The sequence below is a fragment of the Choloepus didactylus genome, chromosome 9 (genome assembly GCF_015220235.1).
Source record: "Choloepus didactylus isolate mChoDid1 chromosome 9, mChoDid1.pri, whole genome shotgun sequence".
In the NCBI taxonomy this organism is placed as follows: Eukaryota; Metazoa; Chordata; class Mammalia; order Pilosa; family Megalonychidae; genus Choloepus; species Choloepus didactylus.
In genome coordinates, this window is record NC_051315.1 from 67,114,068 (window position 1) to 67,126,610 (window position 12,543).

The following is a 12,543-nucleotide window of genomic DNA, read 5'->3' on the forward strand; positions in this document are numbered from 1 at the left end:
AGGGAAAATAGCAGTACATTGTTTAAATTCTTGCATGTATTATTTATTTTGTAATAAAATCACTTTCATTAGAGAACATAACTTCTTCATACTGAATAATCTGGTTAATTCAAACAATTTATATTCTAATTTGTTAATCTTTTTTAAAAATTATTTTAAATGATAAATGAATCTCTTAATTATGGTAGAAAGGAGGTAATGGTGCCTCTAATTTTATAGGATGGGTGTTTTTTCTTTTAAGCTATCTCTTCACACAGTTATCATTAGCTTAGAACTTTTCTAATCATGTTTTGGAGTTCTACAAATTGCTAGGGGCTTCACTTGAGTGTGCCATTCCCAGGGGATAGAGCCATATGCCATTGCATTCAGCTCCATAATATTTCTTCATTTTGGCACGTCACATAAAATGGAGGTGAGTTTGCTTTTAGTGTGTTAGCATTTGCAAATTATATTTTGCAAAGTAGAAATACTTTCCTGGCGGGCATATCTGTGTACTCTCAAATTAGGGTTTTTCCTAGAAATGTAACTGAAAATAAAAAATTTAAACATGAAGTTTTTGTTTCTTTTCTTTTTGGCAGGAGGAACAAGTGTTTCATATGGCTTGATGTGTCCTGCAGATGAGACAAGAACAATTATTTCTTTGGATACTTCACAAATGGTATATGATAATTTAAGAAGTTTTTGAAGATACTTTCTGTTTAAAACATTGTCTTTTTGACTCAGCCTTAATTGTCATTAAAAAGGATATATTGTTCATTTTGTTTTAAATTTATTTCATCATATTTTGAACTTGTCTGTTGTTTCTTCTTGATGTCGGATAACTGTTTAGAGACTCTGCATGTCCTCTAAACTGCAAGTTAGATATAAAGTGTTGATTAGTTTCAGACATAACTTTTTTCTTTCTTTCTTTCTTTTTTTTTCTTTTTCTTTTTCTTAGCAAGAGTATATCATAGATGATGTGTATTTTATGTCACATCACATCAGGAGGTGTGTGGTAGCTGGTTGTTCCACTTTTAGGGATGTTAAAATTGATCATCATATTCTGATGGTAACATCTGATTTTTCTATTGTTAAGTTCCTCATGAAACTTTTTCCTTATCCTAGAATTTAGAAAATGAAATTTCTAAAGAAGATAGCTTAAGGCTAGTCTATTCTAGAATTGGTTTTGGAATGTGTTTGAATTTCTGGTGCTTTACCCTATTCTGCACAAATTAATAAGCTCTAAATTGTTACCTCATGTGTAAAATAGAAATAGTATGACCTATTGCAGAAGTTTATCATGGAGAGTAAATGAGATAATATAAACGAAAGTCTTGACACTGAGTAGATGCATAATATTGTGTAGTGGAATTTTAAATCCCTGTTTTCCAAGCATTTATTTTTGGAGAAACCTTGTATATTCACTGCCTTTAACCTTGAACTGTTTCAAATATTATGGTGGTTCAAATATTATACTGTTTCAAATATAAGTGGTGCTTATAACTATGATTTGCTTTGAAGCCAGTAAGCCATGTCTGTGCATCATTTTGCACAGTGTACTTCTAATGTAAATGGAGAAAATATGGCAGGAATCAGGGTCTTACCACTTTCATATTTAAATATATATGGTAATACTATTAGCCTTAAAGTTTTTGTTTTAATTGTTAACTTGGATTAGGTAGTGCATACTGGATGTAATAGAGTAGCATATACATTTTCTTTAGGTTTTTCTGTGAATGTCCATAAAGTTAGTTTTCTGTCTCTTTCAATTTTGTTTTCTTCTACCAAACGTATGTTTGGATCTTCATAGTTACAAGTTTGTAATTTCCTTAAGAGCCGATATGTTGGAGTAGAAGATACATTATTATAATACAAGGTGCTATGAGAGTCATCAATTCTTTGTCTTTTCATTCTGCAGTTTAATACTTTCCTTTATTTAGCTCCTATAGAATCAAAAGCCTGATTTTCCTGTAGTTATTTTGGAGTTGCTATTGTTTTATAGAGAGTGTAATTATAATGATAGTTCTATACACATAAAAATGCATTCAAATACACTATCTTCTACAAGTTTTGGATTGTCTGTTGTGTCCTTTTCTTCTTATTATTAACTAGACTTATCTTCATTAGTTATTGCCATGAAATTGATCATATCAAAGTACAAAGAAAACTTTCCTGAGATCCAGAAGAAGATTCTATAAGTTAGCTGATTTCTCAGCCAAATAAAAGGGAGGAAGAGTATGCTCTTAATTGTAGAAAGTAATCATGAAGATATATATATATATTGAGATAGATAGATTGTATATAAAATTAGATCAAATAACGTTAAAAATAATTTTTTATTGGAAGTTACATATTTGGTAAGTTATTCGGTTCCTTCTTTTGAGCATGAGGCATAGATGTACTTGGTTTTCTATCTGGGGTTTCTTGTCCTGTTTTGGATTGAAATTAAACTAGGGGTGCTATTCACTATATTCGTATGTCTTTGCAGGTGTCTTTTCCTAATCTTATGGCTATCTTCTCATATTCCTAAATTAGATATGATTCTTAACTGTGTAAGAATAGTGCATATAGTATTTGCAGAACACAAGTACCTGTGCATGCTGAGATCTTTACTTGCAGTATCTCATTTAAACTAATAGCAACTCTGTGAATAGGTATTATTACTATTTACATTTTACAAATGAAGAAATAATTGGTTTAGGCAGTTTAATAACATGCCTAAAGTAAGAGAGGGAGTTTAATTCAAATTAATATCTGGCCAAAGGCAGGACCTATGTTTGTAACAAACCCTTATGTAATATACTGCCACTCTTACTATGTCTGTCATGTTATATAGCCAAGGATAAGTAGAGCTTTCCCATTGTGGGCAGGGAACCCTTCTTTCTTAATTACTGTCTTGTCACTTGCTGCTTTAGTTAGGAAGTTATATTTCCTGAGAAAATGTCAGTAGTTTGTGAAAATCAGATTTCTCTCTTCCTTTGCAATAGAACCGAATCCTATGGGTTGATGAAAACAATCTGACAGCTCACGTAGAGGCTGGCATAACTGGACAAGAGTTGGAAAGACAGGTATGTTTACCTCCTTAGTTAAGGTTATCGAAACTGCTGTGTATCTCCTTTTTGAATGAAGCACCTTTCATAGCGTAGTCATTCACTCAACGAATTTGTTCAGTTTCTGTTATGAGCCAGGCGTTGAGCAAGGAGCCAAGGACACAATGGTGAATAAGATACCATTCTCTACCCTGAGGTAGTTTGTATTATATTAGGAAAGAAAGTTAGGTAAATAGACAATCATGATTCAGAATAAGAATTACTGTGTGATGTCTAAATCAAGGTGTTATGACACATTGAATGGGCAAAGAGAGAAGCAGTGGATAAAGAAGGCATCATGGAGGATGCTGTATTTAGAATAACACTTCAGGATGTTATTTTGGGAGTTGGCAAACAAGAAAACAGTCATGGAGAGAACAAACCAGGCAGAGGAAGGAGCATGTGCAGAGGCTTTAAGGGTAGCTGTTATTTTGGGGAGACTGCAGGTAGTTGAATAGGGCTGAAGCCTAGTGTGTGTATTATGGCAGAACACACATTCTGAGTAGTTGTATGTTGGGTGGGGTTGGGTATAACTTTTTTTTTCTTTTTTAAATTCATTTTATTGAGATGTATTCACATACCATGCAGTCATACAAAACAAATTGTTCATTCGATTTTTCACAGTATCATTACATAGTTGTGCATCTATCCCCAAAATCAATCCCTGACTCCTTCATTACCACACACCAAAAATAACAAGAATAATAATTAAAGTGAAAAAGAGCAATTAAAGTAAAAAAGAACACTGGGTGCCTTTGTTTGTTTGTTTGTTTTCCCTTCCCCTATTTTTCTATTCATCCATCCATAAACTAGACAACGGGGAGTGTGGTCCATATGGCTTTCCCAGTCACATTGTCACCCCTCATAAGCTATATTTTTATGCAATCGTCTTCAAGATTCATGGGTTCTGGGTTGTAGTTTGATAGTTTGATAGTTTCAGGTATCTACCTGGGTATAACTGTTTTAAAGGATGAAGCCAGTTAAACATGAAGAGGTCAGATTCATAAAGGACCTTCTCAAGACAATTTTAGAAGTTTAACTTTACCTTTTGTAATTTTTGCAGAAATTTCTTCCAGCTTCTCACACCATCTACAAAAACTGCAGTAACTCAATTCAATTCAACTCTGGCTCTGATTACCTGGAGTTAGGCCAGAGTCCTTACAAGTTTCCCTTCAGGCACCAGTCACGTATTAGGGGGCCCAGGCCACCACACTTCTGACCAACTGGCTACAAATTCAGAGTTCTCACCACTACTTCGGGTTCAGTAATTTGCCCAAACAACTCACAGAACTCACTGAAAGCATTATGACTAGAGTTTTATTACAGTAAAAATACACAAATAAGAAGCCAAAAGAAGAGGCACATAGGGCGAAATCTAGGAGAGTCTCAAACCCATTGGTTCCTTTCATGAATTCTAAGCCGGTAATTGTTAAAATGTGTTAATTTGTGTATGCTATTGAAGTTAAGTTGGTATCAAAGCAAATGAGATTGTTACAGATTTTAAATTTGCTTTATGACAAATGCTTCAGTGCTTTTATAATTATTTTTAAGTTAAATGACGGTTGTATATGGATGGTGAGGATACTTTTACTGTAATGCAGTTCCTGTTGTGTATTGTTTTTTGGCTGTGTTTTCTTGGAAAGTTTATATGTGCATTTCTGGATGTGGAATTTTCTTTTCTCATTGTAGTACCTGCCTTCAGTTGCTTGAGTTTGGTCTGCTTGTGATAAGTTCTGAGTGGAAGGCTTTGAAAAAAATTATTAAACTGTTATCTTTGTTTTTTATTTAATGTAGTAAGATATAAAGTACTGGAATAAAATTGAATATATTTGTTGTGACAGTGTTGAAGATCTTCAATAAGTCAAGGTTTTTTTTAAGTCAAGATAATTTGATTAGTTAATTATTATAGTTTATAAGGAGCATCAGTGGATAAAATAATAGTATTTAATGAAAAATCTCAAAAAGTACTGTGTTAGTCTTCCATTATACCTGAATGAGGCATTAGCAATGTGGTGACTTTTTTTAACAAAGGATGGCCTTTTATGTCTCCAATTTTATATCCTTTTGTTTCGGTTTGCTAAAGCTACTGGAATGCAATATATCAGAAATGGATTGGCTTTTACAATGGGGGTTTATTAGTTCACAAATTTACAGTTCCAAGGCCATGAAAATGTCCAAATTAAGGCATCAAGAGGTAGATACCTTCTCTCGGGAAAGGCAGCCGGCATTCGGGGTCCTCTGTCACATAGAAAAGCACATGGTGACGTCTGCCGATCTCCCAGCTTCTGGTTTCAGAATGGTTGTCTTAGCTCCTGTGAGTCCTCCTTGCTTCTCCTGGGGGCAAACTCTGGGTTACATCTTTTAGCTTCTCTCCCAGTTCTGGTTTCAATGGCTGACTCCAAAATGTCTCTCTTAGCTTCTCTGAGCTCTCTCTCTCCATGAGCTCTCTTATAGGACTCCAGTAAAGGATTAAGACCCACCTGGAATTGGGTGGGCCAGGTCTCCATGGAAACAACCTAATCCAAGGTCCTACCCCCAATACGTCTGCCCCCACAAAATTAGATTAAAAGAACATAGGCTTTTCTGAGGCACATAACAGATCCAAACCAGCACACTTTTCTTATAGCATTTGATGTAGTATTTTAACCTTTCCAAATTTGCATTTTTTTTGAAAGGTTAGGATTAAAAGGAACGTATTTCCTTGAAATTCAAATGACATTTTCATAGACTAGGAACTTCTGATATTTTTACCTACTAGTTCATTTTCCTAAATGCCAATATAGAATTTTCTTTTTTGCCTCTAGTAGACTATAACATATTTTCTAAAACTGTTTTGATCCCAATTCAAGTTCTTCCTTATAAACGTCTGCGTCTTTCATTTCCTACTTAGCCAAGGTATCCAGTTTAAACTACCCCAGATAGTTTTTCCTTCTAGAAGTTTTAAAATGACACCAATGTAGTAGTTGGGTAGCACAGATTTTGATCTCTTTAACATGTAAATCACATTGCTTTTCATATGTATAAAATTTAAGGGAAGTGAGTAACACATCAGTTATGGATTTGGGAAATTTGTTTACAGATTTATTAAATTTCAGGCTCTTTATTTTATTAGTTAATAGTCTGAGGATGTGTGACTCTAATGCTCCCTGCTCCCCCATCCCCCCAGCAGCAATATAACTAATAACTTTGCATTTTCTTTCTTTCTTTAGGAGCCCACCTATTCAAAATAATAATAAGTTAATAATGTGATGATTTTGTTTTGTTTAATAATTCTTCATTGATCTATAATTGCCATACAATAATTTGCACACCTTTAAAGTGCAATTTGATAAGTTTTGGCATATGAGTGCTGCCATGAAATCATAGCCACAATCCAGATAGTGAACATCCAAATCAACTTTCAAAGTTTCATCCTGCCTCTTTACAATCCTACCTCTCCTCCCTGGCAGTCATTGATCTGCTTTCTGTAACTGTAGATTTGTTAAAACTTCCTAAAATTTTATTAAAGTGGAATCATTAAGTATTCATTTTTTGGGGGTCTGACTTCTTTCACTAAGCATAATTATTTTGAGATTCATCCATATTATTGCATACATCAATAAACTTTTTATTTATTATTTGTTTATCCATTCACCTATTGATAAGCATTTGGATTATTTCTAATTTTGGGCTGTTAACAAATAAAGGTGCTATGAACATTGGTATACAAGTCCTTGTATGGACATGTACTTTAATTTTTCTTGGGTAAATATCTAGAAACGGATTGGCGAGATCAAATGATAGGTATATGTTTACCTTCTTAATAAACTACTAAACTTTTCCCCAAAGTGATTGTATCATTTTATATTCCCACCAACATTGTATAAGAGTTCCATTTTCTCTACATCCTTGCCAAAACTCATTATTGTCTGTCTTTTCAATGTTAGTCATTTTAGTGAGTATCTAGTGGTATCTCAATATAGTTTTAATTTGCACTTCTCTAATGACTGTTGATGTGGAATATCTTTTCATGTATTTGTATGCCATCCATAGATCTTTGGTGAAGTGTCTGTTCAAATCATTTGCCCATTTTAAAAATTAATTTGTTTGGGGACCCACCCCAATCAATATGGTCAAGTGAGATGTTTCCGGGCTCCATCTCTCACAGAAGCTTTGAACAACCTGCTAGAAGGGACAGAAACATCTTTACATCTTTCTAAAAGTTTCCAGAGAACAGTTAAAGAGCTGCAATAATAGGATGAGTGCCAAATTAAGAAAAAGTCCACCTAAAGTAGTAGGATTTCATTGTGCCCTGGCTGGCCCCTCTTCCACCACTTACCGGCACTTGCACTCTCAGTGCAGATCCCTAAGCCCGGTTCCAGAGGGAGTAGAGTAATCACCATGCACATACTAGGAGCATGTATGTCTGGCCCCATCTGTCTGTCATTTGAGGGACTTATTGTCCCAGAACTTGCGTTTTGTGTAGAAGGTAGCTCACAGAGTGATCCTATAGAACACTGTGAGAAAGAAGTCAAGTGGCTGCCTGGTGCAAGGGTTTGCTGACAGTAGGATTTACAATGCAGTGCCTGGACTGTGAGGAGACTGTTTTCTAGAGAACAGCAGGCATTTGTTTCCATGTAAACAGGAATGCCCAGGAACACATCCATATGTCCAAGACAAGACACATGCACAGAAAGGATCTGGGCAGTCCCTATGCTTTGGTCTGGAGCTATTCTCTAAGCTAATTGTATAGATAAACACTGAAGGAGATGGCTCTCACAGGTCAATCAGCAAAGCCTGGGACAGGTGTTTCTCTTTGTTTTCCTCCTTCTTTCTGTTAGTTCCTGGCATTCAAGGAAAGCTGTGGATACAAGTTAAGGATCAGGCACCTCAGAGTCTAAATTCCCGTGATAACACATGAAAATATCAAAATGTCCAAGTTTCAACCAAAGATTACCAAACACAGAAAGAAACAGGTAGTGATAGCCCAGGCAAAGGAGAAGATTAAAGTATTATAAACCACCAATGAGGAGAATCAGACTAGGAACATTGCACACAAAGACTTTTTAAAAATGGTCTAAATATGCTAGAAGAGCTAAAGGAAAACATGGATTGAGAACTAAAGGAAATTAAGTGAATGATAGATGAATACAGAATATCAGTAGACAAATGTAAATTATGAAAAGGAACCAAACAGAGCAGAAGACCACATTAACAAGTATTAAAAATTCTCTAGAGGGGTCAACAGCATTGGAGCTGGCAAAAGAAAGAATAAGAGAAGTTGAAGATAAAACAGATAATACAGTATGAGGAGTGGAAAGAAGAAAGAATGTTGAAAAGTGAATGTTGCCTGAGGGCCCTCTGGGACACCATGAAGTGTACCAAATTATGCAATGTGGGAGTCCTAGAAGAAGATAGAGAGAAGGGATCAGAAAGAATATTCAAAGAAATAATGGCTTAAAATGCCCCCATTTTAACAAAAGACATGAATATGCATATCTAAGATGTTTAACAAACTCCAAACAGTTTAAACCCAAATAGACACACAGGGAGGCATGTTATAATCAACTGTTGAATGCCAAAAGATAGAGAATTCTGAAAACTGCAAGAGAGAAGCAGCATGTCACGCACAAGCAAACTTAATGAGATTAAGTGCCGATTTCTCATTAGAAATCATGGAGGCAAGAAGGCAATGGGATGACATATTTAAAGTTTTGGAAGCAAAATATTGCCAACCAGTAATTCTATATCTAGTGAACCTGTCTTTCAAAAATGAGGGAGAGATTAAGATATTCCCATGAAGGATTTTGTCACCACTAGATCAGCCCTACGAGTGATGCTAAAGAAAGTTCTGCAGGTTGAAAGGAAAGGACAATAGATAATAAATCAAAGGCACATAAAGAATTAAAGATCTTTAGTGAGAGTAATGATATGGGTATATATAAATTACCAGTACTATTGTATCTTTAGCTTCTTACTCCACTTTTTACTTCCTACAGGATTGAAAGGCAAATGCATAAAATGTGATGATAAATCAGTGGTTTGGGACTCATAATGTATAAACATGTAGTATGTACTTTGCAATTACTTCAAAATAAAAGTTTAAAAATAGAAAGAAACTGGAAGAAATTATATTGTCTTTTTATTATTTATATTCTTTTTATATTCTAGATACAATCCCTTTTTATCAGAGATATGTTTTGCAAATATTTTCTTCCAGTCTGTTGCTTTTATTTTTATTTTCTATACTATCTTTTGAGGAGCAGATGTTTTTAATATTGATGAAATTAAATTTATTAGCTTTTTATTTTATGGATCTTGCCTTTGCAGTTATAATCTAGAAATCTTTTTCTTAATCCAAGGTTGCCAAGATATTCTCCTTTGTTTTTTTGTAGAAGTTTTATAGTTTTTGGTTTTACATATAGACTCTGATCAATTTTGAAAAATTTTGAACTAATTTTTTGTGTATAGTGGGAAGTATGAATTGAGATTCATATTTTGGAATGTTGATATCTAATTATTCCCACAGCATTTGTTGAAAAGTCTATCTTTTCTTCACTGAATTAACTTTGAACCTTCATTAAAAATCCATTGTCCATATATGTGTGCATCTAATTCTGTCCCATTGATCTGTTTTTCCATTTTTATGCCAGTACCACATTGTTTTGATTACTGTAGCTTTATGTAACGTCATCTTTTTCAAAGTTGTTTTGGCTATTCTAGAGTCTTTGCATTTCCACATGAAGTTTATAATCAGCTCTGTTAATGTATACAAAAAATCCTGTTGGGATTTTAATTGGGATTGCTTTGAATCTATAAATTGATATGCGGTAAATTGACATGTTAACAATATTGATTTTTCTGACCCCAAAACATCTTTTCTTAGGTCTTCTGTAATTTCTTCCAGCTGTATTTCGTGGTTTTCAGTGTACAGATCTTTTCATATTTTTTGCCAGATTTCTCCCTAACTGTATGAATGTTTTGGTACTGTTGTAGATCATTTAAAAATTGTTTTCAATTACAGAGAGTATATAGAAATACAATTGATTTTTCTATGTTGATCTTATATCCTGCAACTCATTTATTAGTTCTAAAAGGTTTTTTGTAGATTCCTTCACAATTTCTATATAGATGATTATGTCATTTTTAAATGATTACAATTTTACTTATCTTCCAATATGGATGTCTTTTATTTCTTACATGATCATGCTGGCCAGAGCCTCTAATACAGTTAAAAGGAAATGGTGAGAGTAGACATCTTTGATTTGGGAGAAATCTTGAAAGAGATGCAGTCAGTTCTTTACCATTAAATTTGCTGTTAGCTGTAGGTTTTCTTGTAGGTGTCCTTTGTCATGTTGAAGAATTTCCCTTCTATTCTTAATTTGCAGAGAGTTTTTATCCATAATGGATGCTGGATTTTGTCAAATGCTTTTTTTGTATTTTAATGTGGATGGTGAGTTGAGTTGAGGCCTTTCTTCTTTTCTAATATCGGTATTTGGTACTATAAATTTCCTCTAACCACTGCTTTAGTTGTATCCCACAAATTTTGATATGTTATCTTTTCATTTTCATTCATTTAATGTATTTTCTATTTGCCCTTTTGATTTTTTCTTTCATTATTTTGAAGTATGTTAGTTTCCAAATATTGGGGGATTTTTCCAGAGATCTTTCTGTTATTGATTTCTATGTCAATTCTGTGTGTGTTGAGAAAAAATATTTTGTATGATTTAAATCCTTTCAAATTTATTGTTTACTTACTTTATGGCTCAGAATATGGCCTATCTTGTTAAATGTTCCATGTGTACTTGAAACGAATGTGTCTTCTGTTGCTCTTGGGTAGAGTAATCTCTAAATGTCCTAATTTATAGGATTTTTCAAGTTTCTGTAATTTTTTATCTGCCTACCTGTACTATGAATTTTTGAGAGAAAGGTAGTAAAATCTGCCTATTCTTGTAGTTCTATCAATTTTTGCCTCATGTATTTTAAAGCTCTGCTACTAGGGCAATAAATGCTTGGGTTTGTATGTCGTATTGATCAATTGACCCCTTTATCATTGTGAAATGACCTTATTTATTCCTGATAATATTCTTTGTTCTGACATTTATTTTGACATTAAAATAACCATTTCAGTTTTCTATGGTTTGAGTTAGCATGGTATATCTTTTTCTATTCTTTAGCTTTTTACCAATTTGCATCTTTTTAATTAAAGTGGTAGGCAAACATATAATTGGGTTTTCCTTTTTAATGTATCCTGATAATCTCTACCTTTTAATTTGGATGTTTTCACCATTTTCTCCATTGCAATTTATTGATATATTTCAGTTTGCCATCTTGCTATTTGTTTTCTGTATTTCCTATCTGTATTTGTTGTTGCTGTTGTTATTCTTTTCCTTTGTAACTCTTTGGTACAGAATATTTTTTATGATAACGTTTTCTCTCCTTTGTTTCCTTCTTTGTCATAACACTTTGTTATTTTAGGAGTTGTTTTGGAGTTTATAATATACATCTTTAACTTATAACAGTCTACCTTCATGTCCTATTATAAGACTTGTTTAGCATAAGAACCTTATTGTAGTTTACTTCTATTTGTCTCAACCTCCTTTGTGCTATTTTTTCACACATTTTACTTTTACCTATGTTAAACAAACCTTATAATATATTGATATTATTTTTGTTGAAACAGTTATATTTTTTAAATATTTAAATAATAAGAAAGTATCTTCTATATTTACCTTTGTAGGTACCATTTCTGGTTTTCTTAATTCCATTGGTGTTGTCCTGCCTAAATCTGAAGAACTTCCCATAACATGCTTTTTAGTGTGGGTCTGCTACCCCTTTGTTGGTCTGTTAAAAGTCTTTATTTCATCTTTTTTTTTTTTTTTTAAAAGATACCTTTATTAAGTATAGAATTATAGGTTGACAGGTGCTTCTTCAAGTAATTTAAAGATTCTGATTCACTGTTTTCTCACTTCCAATGGGAATCTGGTGTTATTTTTATCTTTGTTCCTGTGTATATAATATGTCTTTTTTTCTCTGTCTGTTTTTAAGATTTTCTTCTTTGAGCAATTTGATTATGATAGGCTTTGGAGTAGCTTTCTTCAGTGTTGTGTGCTTGGGGATTGTTGTGCATCTTTGATTTGTAGGTTTATAGTTTTCATTAAATTTGGAAAGATTTAGACTATTTCTTTTTCAAATACCTTCCTCCCTAACATCCAACGTTTAGGTGAACTATTTACTCACATATGAGGTTGCCTGAGGTTGTCTCACAGTTCACTGCTACTCTTGTCATTTTTTTGTTTTTTTTTGCATTTAGTGTCTGTTGCTATGACTTAAAGTTCACTAATCTCTTATTTTGCTATGTCTATCCTGCTCTTAATCCCATCAAGTTTATTTTTTTTAATCTCAGGCATTATATTTTTCAACTCTAGATGTTTGATTAAGGTGTTTTGTATCTTCTCTAGGTCTACTTATCTTTTTGAACATATGAACACAGTTA

At 33.4% G+C, this 12,543-nt stretch overlaps 1 protein-coding gene across 3 annotated transcripts in view; it reads left to right on the forward strand.

The window, feature by feature from the left end:
- The window catches only part of AGPS (alkylglycerone phosphate synthase), a 175,847-nt gene that overhangs the window by 51,955 nt on the left and 111,349 nt on the right, over positions 1-12,543 (forward strand). For all 3 annotated transcript variants that reach the window (XM_037848960.1, XM_037848959.1, XM_037848958.1), the window contains exons 7-8: positions 579-658; positions 2,967-3,047. In XM_037848960.1, coding sequence (XP_037704888.1) covers positions 579-658; positions 2,967-3,047 — 161 coding nt within the window. The remainder of the gene's footprint in view (positions 1-578; positions 659-2,966; positions 3,048-12,543) is intronic.